Source organism: Enhydra lutris, unplaced genomic scaffold (genome assembly GCF_002288905.1).
Source record: "Enhydra lutris kenyoni isolate GAN:26980312 unplaced genomic scaffold, ASM228890v2 scaffoldscaffold21, whole genome shotgun sequence".
Taxonomy (NCBI): Eukaryota; Metazoa; Chordata; class Mammalia; order Carnivora; family Mustelidae; genus Enhydra; species Enhydra lutris.
Window position 1 is genome coordinate 26,207,970 of NW_019154105.1, and position 25,324 is coordinate 26,233,293.

The 25,324-nt window shown below is 34.7% G+C and overlaps 1 protein-coding gene across 10 annotated transcripts in view; it reads right to left on the minus strand.

The window, feature by feature from the left end:
- The window catches only part of LOC111148927 (factor interacting with PAPOLA and CPSF1), a 78,021-nt gene that overhangs the window by 29,181 nt on the left and 23,516 nt on the right, over nucleotides 1-25,324 (minus strand). For 5 of the 10 annotated variants that reach the window (XM_022505735.1, XM_022505734.1, XM_022505733.1 and 2 more), the window contains 3 exons: nucleotides 22,371-22,480; nucleotides 6,611-6,704; nucleotides 4,775-4,931 (listed from right to left, as the gene is read on the minus strand). In XM_022505735.1, coding sequence (XP_022361443.1) covers nucleotides 4,775-4,931; nucleotides 6,611-6,704; nucleotides 22,371-22,480 — 361 coding nt within the window. Of the gene's footprint in view, nucleotides 1-4,774; nucleotides 4,932-6,610; nucleotides 6,705-15,893; nucleotides 16,002-22,370; nucleotides 22,481-25,324 lie in introns of all 10 variants that reach the window. The other 5 variants (XM_022505726.1, XM_022505727.1, XM_022505725.1 and 2 more) reach the window with 2 other exon arrangements.

Genomic DNA, 25,324 nt, shown 5'->3' on the forward strand with positions numbered 1-25,324 from the left:
TTTCATTAGTGGCTTATGATTCTTATGGTGATCTAAATCACAGTGACCTCTATAAAATATATTGTAATCACGTGGTTCTGTGGTAAATTGTCACTGAAAATATGGCTTTAATCTCAAGGCCTATAGTCCATGGGTAAGGATCTATGTAGCCATACTGTTATGGAAAAGCTCGGAACCACTCTGGTTTTAAGTGTCTGGGTGACTGTACTAACTGTCAATCTGAAAGTCTCTCTGGTGTTATGGATACAGATATATGTCACCTCAAACAGCTACCCTATTTAGGGAACGTCAAGCATACAAAAGATCTTTGTGACTAGCACTGTTGGGAAACATTGATGGAAATGCAAACCACCTTCTCTCCCAACAGCTCACAATCTAGTAAAAGTAAGGAGTAATTCAGATAGTCTCAATCTCCAGATACTTGGGTTTTTGTATGAACTGGTATCTCCCTGCCACCAGCAAATATACCACAGTTAGATACTGCTTTTAAACCAGCATCAAAATTCATTTCAATCAGTATCCTTAAATGCTGACAGAACAGCATGGAAACTCTAAGAATAAGCAATCAAAGGAAATGTGGGTAGGTATTTAAAATATGGAAAGCATGTAGTTGAAAATTAACATTACCGGCATACCTCATTCTATTGTGCCCTCTTTACTGCGTTCCGTAGTTACTGTGTTTTTAACAAACTGAAGGTTTGTGGCAACACTATTTCAGCAAGTCCGCTGTAGTCATTTCCCAGAAGGGTTTGTAATATCATGTCTTTGTATCACATTTAAGGTAACTGTCACAGTATTTCAAACTTTTATACTATTTTATTTGTTATGGTGCTTTGTGATCAGTGATCTTTTGATGGTACTACTGTAACTGTTTTGGGACACCACAAACTCTAATCATATATAAGATGGCCATCAACGTATGTTGTTTGTGTTCTGACTGCTTGACTAATCGGCCATTGTCTTATCTCTTTCCTTCTCCAGAGACACTATAACAAAATTAGGCCAGTTAATAACCCTACACTGGCCTCTAAGTGTTCAAGTGAAAGGAAGAGTCACACATCTCTCTCTTTAAATCAAAAGCTAGAAATGACTAAGTTTAGGGAGGAAGGCATGTCAAATCAGACTGGCTAAAAGCTAGGCCTCTTGCAACATACAGTCAAACCGTGATGCAAAGGAAAAGTTCTTGAAGGAAATTAAAAGTGCTACTCCAGTGAACACACAACCGTTAAGAAAGCAAAATAGCCTTACTGTAAATACAGAGAAAGTCTGAGTGGTCTGGAGAGGAGACCAAACCAGCCACAGTATTCCCTTAAGCCAAAGGCTAATCCAGAGCAAGGCCCTTATAACCCTCTTCAATTCTATGAAGGCTGACAGAGGTGAGTTAGCTGTAGAAAAATAGTGTGAAGCCATCAGAGGCTGGTGCATGAGGTCTGAGGAAAGAAGCCATCTCCAGAACACAAAGTGCAGGGTGGGTGAAGCAGCACGTGCTGATGGAGAAGGGGGAGCAAGTTCCCCAGAAGACCCAGCTAAGGGAATTCAGAAAGGCGGCCACACTAAACAGCAGATTTTCATGGAGACAAAATAGCCTTCTGTTGGAAGGAGATGCCATTGCGGACTTTCACAGCTGGAAAGAAGTCAAGGCCTGGCTTCAAAGTTTCAAAGGAGAGGCTGACTCTCTAGTGAGGGGCTAATGCAGCTGGTGACTTTAAGCTCAAGCAAATGCTCACCATTCTGAAAGTCCTAGGGCCCTTAAGAATTAACCTAACTCCACTCTGCCTGTGCTGTACAAATGGAACAACAAAGCCTGACGACAGCACATCTGTTGACAACATGGCTTACTGAACATTTCAAGCGCACCGATGAGTCTACTGCTCAGAAAAAAAGATTCCTTTCCAAATATTACTGCCCATCCACAATGCACCCGGTCACCTAAGAGCTCTCTCTCTGTTGAGACATACAGTAATAAGATTAATATTTTCATGCCTCATAACAAAATATTCATTCTGCAGCCCATGGATCAAGGACTCATTTAGACTTTCAAGTCTTACTACTGAAGAAAAACATTTCATAGGACTATAGCTGCCACAGACAGAGCGATTCCTCTGACGGATATGGGCAAAGTAAGTTGAAAACCTTCTGGAAAGGATGCATCATCTTCATCATTTGAGATGCCATTAAGAACATTCATGATTCATGGAGAAAGATCCAAACAGCCACATGAACAGGAGTTTGGAAGAAGTGGATTCCAAACCTCATGGAAGACTTTAGGGGTTCCAGACTTCAGCAGAGAAAGGAAGTGCAGGTGTGGTGGAAATAACAAGAGAACAAGAATGAGAAGTGGAGCCTGAAGACGAGACTGCATTGTTGCAGGCTCATGATAAAACTAGAACAGATGAAGCGTTGCTTCTCATGGGTGAGCAAAAAAAAAAAAAGTGGTTTCTTGACATGGAACCTACTCCTGGTAAAGATACGGTGAAGACTGTTGAAATGGCCAAAGAAGGATTCAGAATATTACCTAAACTTAGTTGATAAATCAGCAGCAGAGTTTGGGAGGACTGACTTCAATTCAGAAGGAGGGTCTACTGTGAGTAAAATGCTATCAAACAGCATCACTGCTACAGAAAAACCAACTGTTCATTAAAGGAAGAGTCAATGGATGTGGCAAACTTCACTGCTGTCTTATAAGAAATTGCCACCCCAACCCTCAGCAACCACCACTCTGATCAGTCAGCAGCCACCAACATCAAGGCAAGGCCCTAACATCAGCAAAAAGATTATGACTCACTTAAAGCTCAGATGGTGGTTAGCATTTTTCAGCAACAAAGTTCTTTTTAATTAATGTATTATTTTTTAGACATAATGCTACTGCACCACTCAACAGACTACCGAAGAATATGAACATAACTTTTATATGCACCGAGAAACCAAAATTTCATTTTGATTCTTTTTATTGTGGTGGTGTAGGACTGTAAGATCTCCAAGGTAAGCCTGTAAATAAATAACTTAAAAAAAAAAAATAAGGAGTGTTACTCTACAGTATAATGCCATAGATAATCTGAACATTATTAAAAGATATTATCTTTATAAACAGAAGTTATATGGTAAAGAAATGGAGTAGTCTTGTCATTTTGGAAAAAAGCGTGCTTCCAGATAATGCCAGCACCTATAAGCAATATCCTATAGAGCGTCTAAATATTCTTATACCAAAAATGTCTTTATTTTTTCACCATTTTTCATACCCTCTCTCTCTCTCACTCATATCACTTACTCTCTCATAATAGCTAGTGCTGACTATATAAACTGTTAGCAATCTGGGGATATACTACGTTAGCTAGCAATAAAAAAAATTATTTTTAATCACCTTTAATACCTAGTAAAGTTAAAATAAGATTACCAAGCAATCCAGCATAACACTATTATTGAATACATTGATTATCTTTTAGTGTCATTAGATCAAATATGTTCAGAATTAACTATTTCTACATTTTATCATGTTCAGTAGACAAAGGACTCGTTTATGAATCACGAAGTTTTCATTCCATACCCTTTTCCTTTGGTTAGTTCTCATCATATGGAAGACCCAAGAGTCATGGGTCCAATTACAACTTCTGAAATGGTTTATGCTCCAGAATAATAAACTCGTTAAATTTTAGAAATAAAGTTGTCTGGAGTAAGCACCTCCAACTTATTCAGTCTTCTCTTTCCTCTTTCTGAGACAACAAAGTCTCTAAAACCAGTCGTTTTTCATAATAATTCTTATCCATTTTGAGATAAAATTGACAATGGAAGAGAATCAAAGGTGCTGTGGCTGTGGGGCCAATGCAACAGTTGACATTTAGAGACCAAGGATGAAGACTAGAGGGAGACTACTCAGACCCCTTATTTGCATAGGTACTCTGATCATAACTGGCACCTTAAAACAAGCATGGCTCTCTCAAAATGACTATGTGGACATGGCTCTGCAGTATGAACTGATATTACCAAAAGAAAGCAAATTTTAGCATTTCTCACATGTGTAGTTATAATCAGAAGCAGGAGATAGTTGTTATGATTTACTATTGGCATTCTCTGTAGGAGGAAAGGAGTTACTATCTCAATCAGTCTTGTTAGTTTCATTAAAAACTGATTAAAGGGAATAAATAACGGAAGCTTATTGGGAATAAAGTAACAAAGGCCACTGGATATAAGGTTGAAAATATAAAATTTAGGGTTTACTTGTGAATTTTTCTAGTGCCATCAATAAAATAATAATCAAAAGTGGCTCAAAATACGATAGAAATTTAATTTTCTGTCTTGTTTAAAAGCAGTTAAATACCAGGTACCTGGCACCCAGAAGCACTCTCCTAAAAGGAAATCAGTATACAAAGATGAACAGACTGAGATTTTCACTTCACAGGATATATTTTTTTTAAACCTACTCCAATTCTAACTAAAACTTTTTTCAAAACAAGTTAACACATGGTTTATAATTCAATATGGATTTATACATAAAATTAGCATCTTTAAGTGTTCACAATCATACTCTTAGATCACAATTTTAGTATCTATCCATTCTTCTCTATTTTAGTATATTCTCTTTGCTATGCTGAAATAGCACATATAGATCTGTTTCACTGTGAATCTACTGAAGATTTAACATAGTAAATTTCCTATCAATTTTAATGCAGTATAATCAATAAAGATTTTTCATGTATTTTAATTGTTAGAATTAAAAATAAAAGAAACACTCATGATTTTTTTTTCCCCAAAATCAGATGTCTTATTTACTATTTACCTGGTGGTGGAATCAGAGGTGGAGCAGTGCTGACAGTTGGAGGAGGTGGAAGAAATGGAGGAGGTGGAAGGTGGGTGGGAGGAGCTCCTGGGGGGAAAAATGGAGGTGGTTTGCTAAAATTGTTGTCTACTTCAGTAGCAGATCTTTCAGAAAGGACCTAAAATTAAGCATAGTTAATTTAAAAAGTGAATAAGTGTTCTTATCTAAGATTAAAAACTCAGTAAATTCATTTTATTTAAGAAATAAAGTAAAAAGTTTTATTCATATACACATATTTTGGGGAGGCAGACGTAATTTTTTCCATGTGTGTGATATGTGTGTGTATATACAGATGTGAGTATACACGCACTCACACTTTTTAAAATGTCCATATACAAAGCCTAGAAAAAAAATGACTAAATCATTACTCAAAAGAAGAACTAAAAACATTCTAAACAAGAGTACTTCTAAATTTAACCACTTTATAAATATAATATAATGAGTATTACCTTTGTTACCCAACCAAGCTACAGTACTCAAATTAAGTCAATGTAATCATTAGTTACAAATACCAGCATTAGGAAATAAACATGGATGCAGAAATAAATATCCACTGTACTAGGGCTTCTTATCATCAGGTTGCACGCATTAACAGGGTGCAAGTAAACAGGTAGCCAAATATATAAATAACTTTTTCATGTGAATCTTGTAACTTTAAGAACAAGAGTTTATACTTGAGAAGTAAATGTGTTTACAAAATACTGATCTGTATAAACAGGTTAAGGGGCAGGTAGGAAATCTACAGGAGTGACACATAGAAATCTGGATTTTTAAGGCTCCCTGAGGGATTCTGATGTGCAAACACATTTGGGAAACAGCAGAAATAGGCAACATAATGTTGTGCATTTAATTTATACTTCTAAAATCTTTGCGGGCTAAAGGTTATCATTTAAACATATAATCCCTCTTTTCATTAACTATTCCTGCATTTAAATACAATAATTTCTGTAATGCTTATGCTGATAAGCTATTTTTCAAAGTAGGGAACAGAATTATTTTAAGAAATCCCAGCATTTTAATGGTGGGAGAAAGAAAAGAGGACTATCTTCCAGTTTAGAAATGTTTACACTTAAACATGCTAAAAAGAAAAGAAGATGAATTTACTAAAAGTAATGAGAATCAAAACACTTTGAAATTTTTTTAAGGTACTCAGGAAAAGGTAATAATAAAAAACAGTAATGATCAAACTAACAGCTGAAAGTCTCAGTTACTAAAATTCTAACTTGAATCCAAGTTACTAGTATCGCCTTCATTCTTTCCCTTGAAAACAAAGGAAATCTACTCCCCCCCCAAAATTATACGTTAAGCTATGATATATCCATATAATGAAACTATCATGAAGGAATTTTCAATATTTTTAAAAATATGGACAATGCCAATGATAATTTTAAAAAAAGATACACAAGAAGTAACCATAAAGTATATCCTAATCTTGTCTGGTGACGAGAGATGTACCAGAGTGTTAAAAGTGGTTATCTTTATATGCTAGAATTATTGGTGGTTTTACGGTCTTCTTTACACTTTTCCCATATTTTCCCTTTTTTTGGTCCAATTAACCTACATATTGTGTTTATAGCAAAGGAAAAGAAATCTTACCAAAAAAGATCCAAAGGCAATAAATTCTAATGGGAATAGCTTTTATAATAAAAGGGTAATTAGCTCCGTATTTTAAATCTCTTGGCATACCTAAAATAACAAACACATAGCATAGCACTAGAAATGTATATGGAATAAATTAAATTAGAATACGGATGTAATCCTTCAGTTTAAAAATTAATAATTTTTAAAATACAAAACCTGTATGTTGCTGTTTTCATTTGCCCGTCGCCTTCCTTCAACTCGGCTAATTGTTATAGTCTGACCAATAACATCAATTGCCCCAGGTAATCTCCTGTAACACAGAAATTAAATCGATTCAGTTTCACCTAATTAGATGTTTGAAAAATAACACAAATATTAGGTGAGAAATGAAATTTTAAGACCTTTTGCAATGTACTTTAAAATAAAACCAGATCACAACACACACTTGAAAAAAAAAAAAACTTCACTAAAGTTAGATCTCATTACTTGGTACTGTCATAAAAACTAAGCTTTATTAATAAGCTGGAACCAATGTATCTAAAGATGATAATGTTAAAGTATTTTTATAGGTTTTCTTTTAAATTTACTATTTTTTAATAGTCTCCAACTAAATTTATCTTTGTGAAATTCTATCAGGTAGCAAATGCAAAGCGAATGGAAATAACATGTTTTGGCTCTACAATTATAAAACATATTATAGTTCTAGTACAGAAACTCCCCCCTAAAATTCCCCCAAAAGACCTGAAAAGAAATAATGCTCATTTTGATATACACTGTATTTTTCTTAGTGATTTATTCCAAGCATTAGAAAGCATAAAAGGGATCCAATATTCCATTTCTGATAACTTGCCTTTAAATAGAAAATTTTAAATACTTAAATGCCTGCCCCACTCCAATTGTATTTATAATCAATTAAAGTTTAAGTATATGAGTAGATGGAAAAATAGTCTATCACAAAATAATGCTGCAAATTGCATTAGGAGAGGCTAGTAAGTTAAATTTTTAAAAATACTGTTAAAAGTCAGTAGTTAAGGATTTTATTTAAAATATATATGCTTGGGGCGCCTGGGTGGCTCAGTGGGTTAAAGCCTCTGCCTTCGGCTCCGGTCATGATCTCAGGGTCCTGGGATCAAGCCCCGCATGGGGCTCTCTGCTCAGCGGCGAGCCTGCTTTCCCCTCTCTCTCTGCCTGCCTCTCTGCCTACTTGTGATCTCTATCTGATAAATAAATAAAAATCTTAAAAAAAAAAAAGTATATATGCTTAACAAGATACAGAAGTCACTTGAAGGAAGAAGCAATGAAAAATGGATGCAAATTAGATCAATTTCTCTTCATTTCTGTTTTAGTTCTGAACAGTTCTAACTTTAAAAACTTTAAACCAAAGTACCATGGATCCTTCCATAGTCAGCAAAGATAGGTTCCTAAAACAACTAGTAACAGTGACTATTTGTAGAATGTCTACACATTATACCTAAACCTCACAATAAGCCTTCACTTAACAAATTACTGTACACTTGTTAGAGATGTTAAAGCTAGGGCTCACAGTGACGTCACTGACTTCAGTAATAATTAAATGGCAAAACTAACTTTCAAATCTTAGTCCTTCTGATTCCAAAGCCTTCCCTTGATCTATGCTCCCTCCTTGCAAGATAACTGGCTTTTGAGACATTTGAGACTTCTGAAAATCAAGAACTGGTGAAAGTCTGCCTCAAGTGAACCTTGAAAAGCCTCATAAATAATTTTATGCTCACAAAAACAAAATGAAGACAGCCCTATAAGAGTATATAATAGCATTTGAAAGGTCTTCAACTACACAGTCCATTCCTACTTATCACCCTGCCCACTTTCAACTTCTGTTCTATATAATTCTAATAGAATTTTTTAAAAAGTTCATGTTTTTCTGATTTTATGTCAATGTCACTGACTTCCCAGATTTCCTCATGAACTCAAAGAGAAAAAGTGATTTTTAACTCATACCCTTCGATATAGGTGGAAACTATCCTAACAGTCACACATGAGAAAAATCCAAATACCTCAGACATAAAACCAATATAGCTTCGATTTTTCCCCTAAAAATTAAAGATTAATAGCTATGCCCACTGTAACTTGCTATCAAAAGCAATGCCATCACCTCTTAGATATCGACACACATCTCTGACTCCAACATCCTGACAGGGAGAGGTGTATATCCGGAGGCCACAATTTCCCTCATCCTTTATTGCTACCTACACTTCATTATAAAAATCTACCTCTTACTATTTCTTTTTATTCTCTTCCTGATTGCTGCATTCTCCCCTCTCCATCCTTTAAAACGTATTCCCCTCAAGAACAAATTCTCACAAATATATCTGGGTTTACAATTTCTCCAAACTGTTAAAGTAGCAAAACTTAAATCCAGACCTAACAGTCTAATGTCTGTGTCCAAATGAAAGATTTCTATATACCATGGTTTTCTAAAGACCTCTGCTTTCAAATATTCTGGGACACATGAGAGTACTCATTCCTTAAAGTTTATTTTAAGGAAGTCTAATTTTTCAGCTTTAAATGGATTAATCACTGAAGATTCAAAGTGGTAAATAATAAGCTTCTAAAAATATACACATGGAAAATCAGCCTTAAAAAATGTGCACCAGTAGAAGGAATCCAGAAAATTGCAATTTCTTACATTTCCACAATAATAACACCTCTTTGTCCAGGGATTTTTACCACACAAACGGATTTACCTTAAATTAATCAGAAATGTGAAGTTTGCCATTTTGTTCAGAAATAGTTTAGGAAAAGATACATAAGCATATACCAAAGTAACAAAAAGTACATAATATTTAACAGAGATGAGTAACAATCTGTGTTATTCTGATGCCACATTATGAAAAATGATGTTGAGCCATATTCTGAAAATTTTTAATGAACCACTTTTTATTTCAATGCATAAAAATATTTAGTGGAGCTTCACTATGAGGATCTACTGCACCTTGAGTTTCCACATAGGACAAGTTTACCTGGACTTGCTTACACACTTGTTGAATAAGGCAGATAGCTAATGTAGTTATCAAGATTCTCTTCTCTATATTGAAATAATAACAAGTTGAAGAGAGACAGAAACGAACTACAAAGGATATGTGAAGTCTCACTAATCTACAGGCTTAATACAGGCAGTGGATTTCACAAGAGCCTCTACCTTTCATGAATATAAAAATATCTCTGAAATTATAATGGAATTAAATTAAAAGGACATGTTTTGGTGATTCTGATGTAAGTGCTTACAAAGATACAACAAAAACTTTAAAAGTGACAAAATTAGGGCCAAGGGAAGACAAAGAATTAGTTACTAATTTTCTGTCCCAAATTTATCTCTGAGCTTATTTTTTTTTAACAGCCAAACTAAAGGACACTATTAATAACAAGTCTTTTGATGTGTGTGTCAGATAAAAACAAAGCATTTCCTGGTAATAATAGCTAGTGTTTACTGAGCACCTAATATGTGCTAGGAAAGCACTGTTCCAAGCACTTTATATAAATTCATTCTTCATGACCTTATGAAGTAGCAACTATCATTCCCATTTTACAGATGAAAATAAAGAGAAAAGAATTTCTCCTGAGTCCAGGTTAAGAGAAAATACGAAAGAGTAAAATAGTTTTCAAACACTTCTGACCCCAAAATATAGTTATTAGAAGAAACACATTTTGCACAGCAATCCAGTGCCCACATATAAAAACTGAGTTTCATGAAACAATACTCACTTACACTTATTATAAAGGAAAGAGTAACATTAAAATCAAACATGATTTATTAGTATTAAACATCACACACAAAAAAGCAAAACAAACAATACAAAACCACGAAATATTTGGTGGTTAAGATCATGAAACTGATTTCTTACCCATCACTAATGGACTGCCATCTTATGCTATGAAAAACACTGAAATAGGGACAAAGTCTCCAATACTACTACAATGGAAACATAAATGAATTTCACAAAGCTGTTTCTCGAAATGTTCCTCAATACTGGATGAAGCGTAACAATGCACAATTCAATAAAAGCAATTTAATCAGGTGGACCAAAACGATGTTGTCTGAGTACATGCCCTCTTGATGAAGACTTGCTCTAAGGATTTAACTGTACTTTCTTTCTTTTTTTTTTTTTTAAGATTTTATTTATTTTTGAGAGAGAGAGAGAGCATGAGTGGGGGAAGAGGTAGAGGGAAAAGCAGACTCCCCAATGAGCAGGGAGTCCCACTCAAGACTCAATCCCAGGACCCTGAGGATCATGCCCTGAGCCGAAGGCAGACACTTAACCAACTGAGCTACCCAGGCACCCAGATTTAACTGTACTTTTGAGGAAGAAACCTCAACTAGCATACATGGGATACTGAGGCATCAGGAAGTTCCTCAACTTAAATATATGCATGTGTATAAATGTATTCTTCAGGCAGAAGAGTCCACAGTTTGCAGCAAATTTTCAAAGGGTTACTGCTTCAAAGTTCAGAACCACTATTATAAAAGAATGAATGAATCACATATCCTTGAAGAAATCTATGAATGTTTTTTCCTCATAGCAGAGCTCCTAATAAGAACTATGCACTGACAGCAATAGTTCAAGGATTCATTCTCTGGGAAAAAAACCTAGACGGGACTATTAAATATGCCCAAGTGAAGACAGATCCAGTAGTATCACTGTCTAACTCAGGTCATACAGCTAAACAGATGCCAGTAACAATTCTCCATGGAAACTGGTGCAACATCTTTTAAGCTACCTTAGCAAAGAGGTAAGCCTTGAAAGACATGTAGAATGGATTTAGCCACGTAAGATGGGGAGGGAGTACATTTTAAATGGAGGAAAGAACATGAGCAGAGAAAGTATGTAAGGAAAATAGTATGTGTAGGATTTCAATTTCCAGTTTGATAAATATACTATCTACCTACCAGTCTGCAACAGAACAGCACGATACACCTTTGATACTGGCTACCAACCAAAAGCAGCAGAAAATATAAATCAAATGAGACTCACACAAAATGAGACTCTATAAAGTTGTAAAATGCTATGCAAACATCAGTTCCACCCAACTAATCTTTCATTTTTACCTCAAATTCCAAGGTGGTCACTAAACCTTTGATTAATAACTAATTAATATCCTCTCTCTCAATCAGTGGTTCTCAGTGCTTCCTACACATCAGAATTATCTGGGGGCTTTTAAGACTCCCAATGACAAGAGTGCACTATTTAATAGAAACTATTTAATTCAGTCTCTAGGGCCTAAGCATCCACAATTTTTTAAAGCTCCCAGGTAATTCCAATACATAGCCAAAGTTGAGGACTACAACTAGAGGTATTCCCAAGAAAGACAGTTAATATTGTATTTTCTTCTAAAAACATTTAAAGTAGTTGATAAAAATTAAAACGTAACTCCTTAATTCTCAATAAATATAAAGTCATACCTACCAAGGCCTGATAATTAAGGTAAGGCTGTCATTCGTTGCATATATATTATACTGATATTTTGAGTTTTGTGGAGTCACATAGTACTGCCTCTATACTTTTTCTTTTAACTTCAAAAGCACAAGAATAATTTTTCTACAATGTATAGTTTATAAAGAAATCTTAATGTATTCTATTTTTCAGTGAGGATTAATAAAAAAGGCTATCTTGAAAAATAATGTATGTACAAAATAAAAATCACAGAATTTAAAACTGCTTTCAGAGTATGTCATGTATTGTCTATCACTACTACCATTAAAGAGACTGTGGTGGGAGCAGAGATCCCAAGGGAACTAACACTTATTGGGTACCCTGCAATAGGTGCTTCTGCAGCCATAGAAGCCGTTTAATCCATGCGTACTTGGTTTAAGTCCAATTAAGTCCAATTTAAGTCCAATTAAGTCATTTTCACAGATACGGAAAAAGGCTCATTTGTGAAGTAAAGTGCCAGTACCAAGATTCAGGCTCAGGTCTGACTAACTCCAAAGTCTACGTCTACAAAATGTTTTTGATGCTAACTTCTGGGGTGTGAATTTTTAAAATGTTGTTACTTTTATAAAATGTCCTAAAAACAAACACAAAACCCTGAAGGCTTAAAGGTGATCTACGCTAAAACTGGGCTCATAAACATGTTCATTAGGGAAGCCAAATTTACTCACTTTTGTGCAGAGCTTGAAATAAAGGTTTACCTGACATATTTATGTTTAATTTCATTTTTTAAATTTGGAAAAGATATCACTCTACAGAGAATCTTTTAAAATAAAGGCCTTCAAATGTCCAACCATGTAAATTCTTACAAGGTACGAAATACACATGCTCAGTCATGAGTGCTCAGTCAAATGACATGAAGGTACATGTACATCTTTTCAGTATATTATGTCATCAAGACATAAGCTGTACTGCAAGAACAAATGAAGAAGCCAATCTGAGACGGAATGTCCATTTAACATCCAGTTTTATTGTACGTTTTATGTCTAAGAAATGCAAGCAGGTTTAAATATTTTAGTGATTCTACATTAAGCAATTTTTACTATTCAAGAGTCTCAGATAAAAAAGCATTAATATTAAAAAACAAGACACTGTTAATAAGACAATTATTAGTAAGACAACCTAGAATTTGAAACTACCTGACAAAATCTGATATTATAAAATGGAAACAGAACACACAAATAAACTGCACATTAGGATAAGATTACAGCAGTCATCCATATTGCCAATTACAATTTTCTGTGTTCATTAAAACTGCTTTATTCTTCTTACTAATTGGCTTAATGTCACAAATCTGAATTTATAAAAGAAACTCATATCAATAAAATGTCCTTGCTACATACATCTAGTTAGCTTGAAGAGTGCTATTAACCAAAGTTGGAAGAACACCAGGTTACATAAATTAATAGGAACACACATGAGATAAGAAGTCTGAGTCTCCAAATAAGTTATAGGATCGCAACCACTGTTTAATTGCTCTTTACAAAGAGATATAAGCCGCGTTTCAAAAAAATCCCTACATTTCTCCGTTATGTTAACTACAGGAGCTAGCACTTCAGTTTTTATTAAGGGTGTGTGTCCACATATATACATACACGTACACCACCCAAAAGGAGATTAGCTTTAATAGCTTTTACTTAAATTTTTCTTCTTTTGAATTTCTCAAAAGCAAAAAATACATACTGAAAATAGTGTCCAATTTCCTACTATGTACATTCCCTGAGACTAATCACAAAGTCAGAATGGGGGCTTTCTGTATTTCCAAAGCACCTTTTTTAAGGGGTGGGGAGTGGGGGAGTAATAGTATCAACTTCAACATGTACCATTTTCAGTTATGAGAACTAATACCTTCTCTGTAAACTAATTATCTTACTTCAAGAAATAAACTATTGTATCAAAAGCACAACTATTTTAAGTAAAAAATTCTAATGATTGATATAAAAAGGAATTTCAGATATTGAAACAGTAGCAAAAGAAAATATACATAAAGTTTTTAATTGTATTAAAAATTAGTGACTTAAGTATTTTTATGCCTTTGCTTAAGAAAATCAACCTGCTTTAACTGCAGGTACTGAAAGGCAGAAAACCAGGAATTCTAGCCCTGACTTTGCCTCTATCAGCCATAAATTTGGGCAAATTCTCTACTTTCTCAGATCTCCTCTTCCATGTATACCAGGGACTAGGCAGAAAATAAAGAATTTCATGATTAAAAGGGCCTTCCTGATAACACAGTCCAGCCTATCATGTTAAAAATGTAGAAACAGAGGCCCAGAGATTTTAGGGAACTAAATTCACACAGGCACAAAACCAAACTTAATGTTCAAATCCAGGACTTGTGCCATGAAACTGCTGTAAGTTTAAGAAGGTAGTTATTTTTTATCTATAGAATGGCTACTGATTCATCTCCACAATAGAACAAAGAAAATGAAAGCTCTTATCGTCTGGCCCTTTGGGGATCAATAGACAGGCTGTTCAGAACTGCTGGCCTGGTTAAATGTAAATCTGAGTTTCTCTATGTATTTATGTTGTAATAACTAAGTTAAATATTATACAGAAATTATATTATTAGCACTCATGCTAAACTCTGGGGTTTCACAGAAATATTAAATGTGAAATGTGAACTATTAAATGTGAAAAGATTCACATTCACTCTCCACACTTACCAGATCTAACTATTTAAAGTAACTCTTGAAATTTCTACTGGTACTTCAAGAATTCTAGTTTTAAAAACTACGATCAATATCACGTAATACTATGAAAAATGTCAATGGGTATACTTTTAAAATGTAAGATATGCAAATTTTCATTCTATACCCTGTTAAAGCACACATGCCATGGAGACTAGTCTAGGAATATAGATAATATTATTTCTCTCTGCATCAATTACTATAGTTCTAGTTTGGATATTCTTTAGAAAGTCAAGATATTTTTGACTTTGAGATGAATAGCCACTTTTGAGAATGACTAAGCTATTCTCTCCTAACAAGAGATGCTATCAGAGTCAAGCAGACTAGAAATTCTGACTATTCATGGAGAACATATAATAAAGACCCCAAAGAAAAGGAAATATAAGAAAATAAAATTCTGATAGTGTTTCCTCTCTTTGCTTTTCTTTTAGTTGTTAGAATCAAAGATATCTAATCATAACATACATACCTAAATGAAAATATTTAAAAGAACATTAATAGAGCATAAACCTGCCCAGGAAGAAAGCTTAAAATGCTATAATGAACACAAACAAAATACCACTCCCATACCATCATTGTTTAAAACTTTAAATGGCAAACTAGGGAGGTGCCTAAGTCTACATTTCCAAGTCAAGCAAACTGTTAATTGCTCAGACTCATTATTATTTGCAATGTACTGTCATATTTAACACATCTGCTTCTCACTATATCCCTTGGGGTAGAAATTATTATTCCCATGTTATAGGCTCAGAGAATATATAGTTCCCACCCAAGGCTGCATACTTCCTAACTCTAAGATTTAGAACACAAACCAGAATTCTGCAGAGGGGTATCAGGAGTAAAAGCACAGTAACAACAAAGGTGATGGTACCTCCCAAGACAGCTGGCAGACTCAATGAAATGGCTGCTTTACGCACTGTAGTTATTATAAAACATTTGGAAAGATTCAGTGCAGTTCAATTTTATAGGTTCTAAATACCAGCTCAGAAGGCTAAATTTTATTCAATAAATAATGAGAAACACCCAGGGATTTAATAGGGTGTGATATGAGAAAGAAGAATTAAACCTGCAGTAGTAGGGACAAAAAAACACTTACTGAGGTCCCATTAGCATGGTTCCATGCAATTTATAATGCAGTATAAAAAGCCAGAGAGATGACAGGCAATGAGTGAGGTGACAGGGCCTGACTCCTGATTTTTAAAACCCTCAATTTCTATAACAAAAAAGCATAATTGAGGGGGTAAAAAATATGGCACAATCTAATCAAGATTATTATCTTATTACTAGACAAAACAACACTGATGATCTAAACATCAGGGAGTAGCCAATGTTTAAAAACAGCCTTACCTTAGGTCAGGTGATTCGGCCCTCCCATACCGGTCCTGCCACTTTCCAACGCTGGAATTGGCTTTTCTGGAGGCAGTACTTGTCTGAGACTGAGAAGAGGTGCTGTTTCTGGTGAGATAAATTTTCTATGTTTTTTCTTACATATTGTTGTCTCTGACCCCCCTTGTTCTATCTTTTTTTTTTTCTTTGACATGCTTTGTCTAAAGTCCTTTAGCATGTTCCTATTGTAGCATTCTGTCCAAGGCTCTGTGGTACTGAAACTGCTAACAGGTATTTAAATATAAATGTGCTATCAACATTTTATTAACTCTAGAATATTTTTAGAAATATTTTTCGAAATAATATGATGTCAAAATGCAAAATAAGAACCAAGGGCTTGTCAGGTTATAATGTATTTATCAAGAAATAACTTTCTGTGCTTTTATGAATAACATTAACTTCTGTGGTTCCACAAAACCTTACTCAAAACTTTGGTTTTTCTTTCCCTATGTTCTTTCAATAACAGGTACAAATAGTGTACCAGATAACAGTAACACTCTGATGTGTTTTATAAAAACCTACACTTTATATATTTCATAAAAATTCCATTTCAAAATAACTAAAAATAAAATTTGGAAGTTAATTTTACCCATAATGACATATTCCATAAAAAGTTCAGGATTTACACTCTTGCCAGTCCTTTAAAGGACTCATAAGACACTCTTTCGAGAAAAATTTTCTATAGGAAAAATATGTATGTTTATGTATCTGCTTATTTATGTAAAAAGAAACACAGGAAGAATAAATCAGAAACTAGATGAAATGAAGTTAGTTATTAACAGGAATGAAAGAAATTGGGGAAAGTGAAAAATCTGAGTATGCATGGAACTCCTAAACGTTTTATATTTGCAAAAAATAAATCAATAAACATGGAGGAAAAGAAAAGCTGAATACAAACAGAAACAATGGATCAAATTATACTTTAAATGATTAATACAACCACTCTGAAGGAAATTTTCTGAGTATTTTAACTATATACCCTCAGCCTGGAAAAAAAAAAAGAAAAAGAAAAAAAGAATTCCAAAGAAATCTTGAACTCTACTTAATAGATTTGGTTTTCATAATGGCAGGTGAAGTCCTAATCTATTCTGTCTGTATTTTAGGATTAAAGTAAGAACAACGAAGTTGGTGGGAACTAGGTTCTCAATGCAGTAAAACAGTAAAAGCTGCAAGATGGAAAAAACGAAAGGGAAGGAGAAACCTGTGGTATGAAATGTGAAATAAAAGACACATGATGACTGCATGATTAAAATTATACATTATTTATTCTCCCAGCTGAAAAAGTCTAGAAACCATGACACTCCAGCACCAATGAGCATACCTGGTGCCAAGACCTTGGTTTCTAATCATCATTTCCCACTAAAAGGCATCAAGGTGCTTTCAAGAAATGGTTGTTTCCAGGGAGGGGGCAGAGAAAGCACAAGATAAGCCTGGAACATCTGGTAAAGCTAGAAACTAAAAAAATCCTCAAAAAAAAAAAAAAAAGATGGGTAAAAATCAAAAGGTCACAAGAACCACTCTGAAGAGTCTGCGACAGAGCAAGTCTAGACTAATTGGAGCGTCAATATGAATTACAGTATATGTAAGCTGTATATATAGCTTACATACTACATATACAAATAAATCATACAAACACACTCTCTCACACATAAAATAAAAACTAGTGAATCTAGTTGATAATAAGTGGAGATGGGAAAGCTCATTTTTAAAGGAGAATGCCAACTAATAAATATAAGAAAAATAATAGTTAGATAATCACTATTTTACAGCCATTACAGTATAATGGGAGAAAGCAAAAATCACCAATGGATATTAGAATTTGGGGGAAGTTTAAAAAGAAATAGGATAGATACATCTCCTCACAGATTATTTACTAAATACAAAGAGCAAAAATAGTAACTTTGCAGTGCAGAATCCCAAAGAACACCATCACAACGAAATGATTAAAGCTCTCATCACTAATAATAGGGCAAAATGACATCATGTACCTCCAGGCTGTTGCACTGAGGACATAACATCACTTATGCAGTTTCCTGCCTAAAAAGCAAAACCTAATCCAATAAAGAGGAAACATCAGGCAAACTCAGACTCAAGGATGATTTACAAAACAACTGGACTGTACTCATCAAAATCTAATCAACAAATACAAAGAAGTCTGAGAAACTGCCTCAGATTAAAGAATAAAGAGAAAAAAGACTTAATTATAGTAGATGATACTGGACTGAATCCTAAATCAAGATAAGAACTTCCATGAAAGACATTATTGAAATAATTAGCTAAATTTATGGTTTGCATATTAATATACTGGCTCATTATTAGATTTTCTCACTTTGATAACCATGTCCTAGGATTACATAACAGAGTGTGCTTGTTCTTACATTCTGAAGTATTTAGAGGTTGATGGGGTATGATGTTCATAATTAATAAATAGTTCAAAAAGGAAAATATTTTGGGGAAATTATAAAGCAAATATGGCCAAATGTTAACAAGTGGAGAACTGGACGAACAATAAGTGAGTGTTCAGCTTGTGAAAACTTATCAAGCTGTACTTCTTGACATATACGAAAACTTTTAAAGATTAAGCAAAACATTCTGATATATTAAATATTAACATCTTACTTAAGTATGCCATTTTGCTGGGCAATACAGAATGTTAGAAACCTAGCATTTCTACCTATAAAGTACAAAGAACCAATAAAAACAGTTCTGTGCAAACATACCAACAATCACCTACACATTAATAAGGCAATCTAAGATTTTTAACAAAGGAAATACAGTGGTAAGGTCAGTAGTACAGCTCATTACTATTTGTTGTATAGTCTCTATTATGTCTTAAGTGACATTCCTGTTTTCTCCCTAAAGTCAAAAAATTTCACTTTAACGCATGTCTCTCCAATCTCCATTAACACAAAGACTAAAACAGAAAAAAACCACAAATATTTATTTAGGGAAATACTTCACAATGAACCCAGAAAACGACTTTCCTAATGAGCAATGGGTACTGTTCTGTGTATCAAAAAGTGACAATGCTGACATGTTAGGTATGTTTCTATATAGGTTGTGGTGGCAATTACCCACTTTTTTGGCACTAGTGATAGATCTGTTAACGTTTCTATCATTTCTTTACTTCCTTTTTACTGTCTCCTTGATTCTAGTAATCTCCATCTCTCCTTTAATCCACGGTCATCCATCATTTTAATCACTTCAAGGACCCTCTCACCTTTCTTGCCCCTTTGTCATATCTGCCTGGTATAAATGCAACCTCTGTTACATCCAGCTCTAGCTAATCTTCACGAACATATGAACACCTGACAAGGACGAGAGAAACATACCCAAGCAAGCTGACTGGTGTCATTTTAAACACACAGTGATTAACCTCCAGAAAAGGTGGTAATATACTGTCTCCCTCTCTGTGTCAATTTTTCACTCTACTAATTCATTCCCATCAATATACAAAAATGCTGTAGTATTTTCCATTTTGGGAAAAAAAAAAAAAAAAAAAGACTTCTCTTGGTGGTACATTTCCCTCCACGTGGTGCCTAGCAATCCTACTCCTTTCCCCTAGTTCACTCACACACCTCTAAATGACTGTTTCAGAATTTCTCTTCTCTCCTCAAATATTCAACACCCACTTCCACATGTCCTCATGTTCACCAGTAAGTCTGTATCCTTTGTGCTGGGAAAAACTGAAGCCAAAAGAAGAGAGCTTTCAGTTGCTTCCATCAGTATTCTCTTACCCATCACCCTTCACCATGTCCCGTCTTCTCTCCTGTTACTATGAGTGAACCATCCATCTCCTTCTTAAGACTAACCCCCCAGCCTTGCATATTACATCCTGTCCCTCTGACTTTCTTAAAGACATTGTTCTCACAACTGTTCTTTCTTCCTTCTTGAATCATCAATACTCCCTGTAGTAATTCATTCTCCCAAGTCTACAAACATACTGTAATTTCTAACATTTTAGAAAAAACATTCCCTGATCCCACATTTCCCTTCAGATACTATTTCTTTGCTCCCTCAAAAGAAAAAAAAAAAAAAATCCTCAAAAAAGTTGTCCATATGTTCTTATTCTAATTCCTTTCCTTCCATTCTCTCTTGAATTCATTCCAAAAAGTTTTTTTTTCAAACTTCACCTTATCCCACTAAAAATGATCCTGGTCAGGATCACCAGCAACCTTTACATTTTAAAATCCAAAAGTCAGGGCACCTGGATGCCTCAGTCAGCAGAGCATATGACTATTGATCTTAGGGTTATGAGTTCAAGCCCCATGCTGGGTACAGAAATTACTTTAAAAAAAATCTTAAAAATAAATAAATAAATCTAAGTCATTCTCAGATCTCTTCTTGCCTATCAGTATTATCTGGTAGTTAACTATTCCTCTACTTCGAAATACATCTTTTTTAAGACATACACTGGGTGTTCTTCCTATGTCAGTAGTCATTCTTTTCTATGAATCTCCTCCTTCTCCTCTTCATCCTTATTTTTCTGACCTTGAAGGAAGCACCCGAAGGCTCTGTCCCTCTTGCCACTTCTCTATCACTACTTATCTCCTTAATAAATCGAATTCACTTCCACTACTTCATTTAAATACTACTTAAACACTGATCGGTCCCAAATTTCTATCGCCAGCCCATATCTTTCTGCTCAACTCCAGATCCATATATCCCCTTCCTATGCAAATTTTCCACTTACAGGTCTAACAGACATCTCAATTTCACTATCCTAAACTGAACTCTTGGTCTTCTCCCCCCTGAGAAGCACTCCTCCTGCAGTCTCTTCTCTCTCAGATGTAAAAGATCCTCACCATCTGCACCAGAAGCAGTTTGGTCCAAGTGATCTCTTGCCTAAGGTAACTGTTACAACCTCCTAACTGTCCTCCCAGTTTCTGCCCCTCACCTCTCTGTAGTCTGATTTTAATAAAGCAATCAAGACTTTAAAAACCTACAGTAGATTATTTCATTCCTCTACATAAACTGACAGTGACACCCCTTTTATTTCACTTACAAGAAAGCCAAATTCCTTATAGTGGTACAATGCCCTACATAACCTGGCCCAAGGTTTTTTTTTTTAAAAGGGAGGGGGCAGGCAAAATTAAAGAAAAGCTGCTACTGATTTTTAAATAGTTTAATTAGCAAACATCTATAGAGTATTATCTATGTACGTACTACTGTTATAAAACATTTCACATAAATTAAATCATTTAACATACATAACTACCCTGTGAGGGATGGATGATTATTACTACATTTTACAGATCAGGAAATGAAAGAAGATGATTAGGGGATGTGCTCAAGGACACACAGCTAGTACATAACATAGCCAGAACTGCAACCCCAGAAGTCTAGCTGCAGAGTCAAAGCTCTTCACATCATTCTAAACTGCAGAACATGATAAACTGAAAGAATGAAAGTGACCTCTTTTAAAATACAAAAAAACCCAAAAGACTACATATTAAAAGGATCAGTATTCCTCCACTATCATACCTTCTTAGCCAAACATTTGATGAGGTTTCATTTAGTTTAAATAATATATGGACATGACCATGACTAGTAATTGTTAGGATGGGAAGAGACAGTCAAAAATCCAAGATGACTTTGTGACATTTAATTCTGGCTGAAAGTTTTAAGAATCTTCATCTTAGGGCTAAACTGTATGCTCCCATACTGTCTCTTCCTGCATTTGTATATTATGAAATATTATCTTTTACAGCAATTCAAAATTGCAGAATAAGAAAACCAGAAAACTGTAAAATAAACTTAAGCAAATAGCACAAAAGGTAAAGGATCTGGCTGAGAACCAGTAACAGTTGGGTTACTGACTTGTTTCTGGCCCAGAGGAATAATTGGTAAGTCATCTTTATCTAACTGAAAATTAATCTGCTAACATCCAACTTCCCTACTTTTAGCTTACCCTTGACCATTTTCCTAGTAACAGGCTAACCATTTGCCGGCACATCTGCCTCTTAAAACTGGTACCTTGTGGAACTCAAAGTTAGGTATTATCAAAACCAAAGAAAGAAAAGAAAATGGTTTTAATCTGAAAGATTGCCCAGGCCCAAATCTCTATAATCTCTTATTAAAGTTAGTAAAATATATAAAATTCAATAGATCTAGATTTAGAAAGTCCAATAATTCTTAATGTAAGAATAATAATAAGTACAGAAAACAGTAAGATTGTTGTCATCACCATCTCTCCTAAATGTAAGATTATCTTTTTGATATACATGTAACTATATACCATGCTTCATTTATTGCTTACCTAGATTTTTTTTTTAATGGGAAGGCACCCAGAAGAGTTTTTCACAGAGAATTCATTTTGTATTAAAACAACATGGAATGTTCCAGTTTTTTTGCAGAACATTAAGCACTTTTATAGCACTAATACAAGATGAAGGTACCAATGCCTTCAGTAATGGGAGTTATAATTGTCTAACTAACCTGCTTGGTGGGAGTCCAGTCTTGAACAAAGAAGGAGGAGAAGTAAACTCAGCTTTTGTAGATGGAAGTGCTGCTTCCTTCTCTGAATTTCCAGTTCTTCCCTGCTGTACCTTAAAAAAAAGGGTTATTAGCTTATTTAATAGAACACTCAAAAATACTATACTAAACATGTTAAAATTTGTAACATCTGATCTGAATTTAAATATGAAGAAAGTTTTGTTGCTGAATATTAAATAAAATTACCCTATTTGAGAACAGCACTAGGTGAAAGGCACCAAAGAGGATCAAAATGTTCCCAACTATTAAGAAAGTCCATACTAATAATGTCACTTAAAAGTCCAATAAGCTATAACTCTTTAGTCCTTTCATAAATTCCCTTAAATCATCACAGCTAAGTCCAAGATACTTGGTTATGACTCCATGTTTCGGAGTTCAAGAAAGGCCTTGAAGAATTTTCCCCTTTTATGTTTACTACCATTTGGAAAAAACTACCAACGGCCATTTTAGCCATTCAGACCATGTTCTATTCAGACTGTGATTTGCTCCAACATGAGTATCAATAATCTATTCCTGTGCTTCCATACCATTTGTTTTCCCCTCATTATGAACAGTACCACCGTCCTGTCCGTCAGTACATCTAGAAGCTTGAAGGTAGTAATCGGTCTCCTTAATAACCTCTTTCCCCTCTTTATATTCACCTTCAAACAGTTATCTACTTACTCTATAATTTCTCCCAGATTTAGCCACCCTTTCTGCTCCTAGCAGAGCTTTTCAGAATGGTCCAGTCATACTCCTTTACACTGGTGAAATTATTCTTTGTGCTCTTTTGCTTTTATACTCACCTTCTGATCTTAAATCATTCATTTATTAAATTTAAGCTAAGTTGCCCAGCACTTGAATAATATCACACCATATTTTACGTCCTACTTATATTGTACTGTTCAATCTAAATTCAAGTTCATTCTCTTTCATCATGAGGCAAAGGCCAAGAAAATCTCAGACACCTTGACTCTGTTACATTCAAATCACTGACTGAATTCCAAAAACCATCTACTTCTCACATTATCAGTGTGAGAGAAAAATAATATATTTGAGCCATTGAAGTCAGATCTCTCATTAGTACTGCTGAACCCAATCCCTAATGGGAGTCTTCATATAATTAAGGCTCAATATTGACATTTTAGAGCACTACTCCTTAAAAAAAAATTCACTTAAAAGGCCCAGATCCCAGTGAGGAATAACAGAAGATCAGCACAAAGAAAATGAGGATAGAAGGTAAGAAATGGATCTGATAAACACTTGAAAGGTAAACTGACAGAACGTGATGACAGGGAAAATAAACATGGTTCACTCATCAAACATTAAATATCTATCATCTAAAAAAACTATTAATAGAGACTGAGACTAGAGAGAGAAATACAACAAAATCTCAGACCATGGGACAAGACACACCAACTATCAGAGCAATACGATAAATGCTAAGAAGAAAAGTAACTGTGGGATAAAAGATGCTACGAGAACACAGAAAAAGAAATGCAATATTCTTCCTGCAAATGTCTGGAATATCGAGAGTTGACAGTACGATCTCAACTGTGCTGAGCTTCAGTAATTTATATCCGATGTCTTACGTATCTAATAAGCAACTCAAACTTACCGTGGCCTAAACAAAGCTACTGATTCTCCACAGATGATCCCTCAAACTGATCCTATCCAAGTCTTCCCCATAAGTAAAGAGCACCATCATCTACTGAACTGCTTAAAGAAAAAAAAAAAAGAAATCCTAACAATTATCCAATAGATGACTATCCTACATCAACTTTATCTTTATGAAATATACCAAACTCAACCACTGATTATATCCACACTGAAAACCCAGGTTATACCTACTACCACTTCTCAACTGTTCTGCTAAATTTTCGGCTTTAGTCTCACCTCTGGAAAACCCATCCTCTGTATATAGCCAAGCAATCTTACTAAAAGTGTAAATCAACTCATATCTCTCCCCTGCTCAAAATTCCCCAATGGCTTCCCAATGCAAACAGAATAAAACCTTTTTTTCTGATAAAAAATTTATCATGGCCTACAAGTATTTACACTGAATTTAGGTTTTATTCAAATCTGTATCCCAAGTACCTAAAAACAGTGCCAGGCATGCAATAATTGCTCAATATATATATTTTATTTGATTGAATTTGGGACTCAGCTTAAATGTCACATCAAAGCCTTTCATAGGATTTAAGAGTTTATAGCTATAAAATTTTTTGGCCCAGTTATCTAATTAATTACTACTTTTCCTCTTAGTTCAGGAAAACTCTAAGATTACAAAGTCGACGTCTATAATGCTCACCTCCTCTCCCTACTTAAGCCTGAGATGCTTCCTGGCATAGTCAACACTCAATTAAAAACTGGGAAGGGGAAAGGGAGAAGAGCTGAAGAAGAGAAGCACAAGGGGGAAAAGAGAGAGAGAAGAGAGCACAAATGAAAAATTATTTTTAATAGGGGGAAAGCAAGAAAATGCATCAGGAAAACAGCACAATTTTAAACATGTAATTTCTTTTCTCCCTAATTTTTTTGTAAAATCTAATTATGAAAATCTTGCCATTTTAGCAACTCTCCTAATCAACTTGCATCCACTTGTCTTCAGATGTTACACTCAGAATTACAGACTCAAAACCTGTTTAACTAGAATGAGACTTTTTTTTTTTTTTAAACATAATCTAGAATTTTGAGAAGTAACTATAAGGTACCACACAGATTTTTTTTTTAAAACATTTTATTTATTTGTCAGAGAGAGCACGAGCACAAGCAGGAGGAGCAGCAGGTAGAGGGAGAGGGAGAAGCAGGCTCTCTGCTGAACAGTGAGCCCGATGTGGGGCTCAATCCTAGGACCCCAGCATCATATCCTGAGCCAAAGGCAGACGCTTAATCGACTGAGCCACCAAGGTGCCCCACCG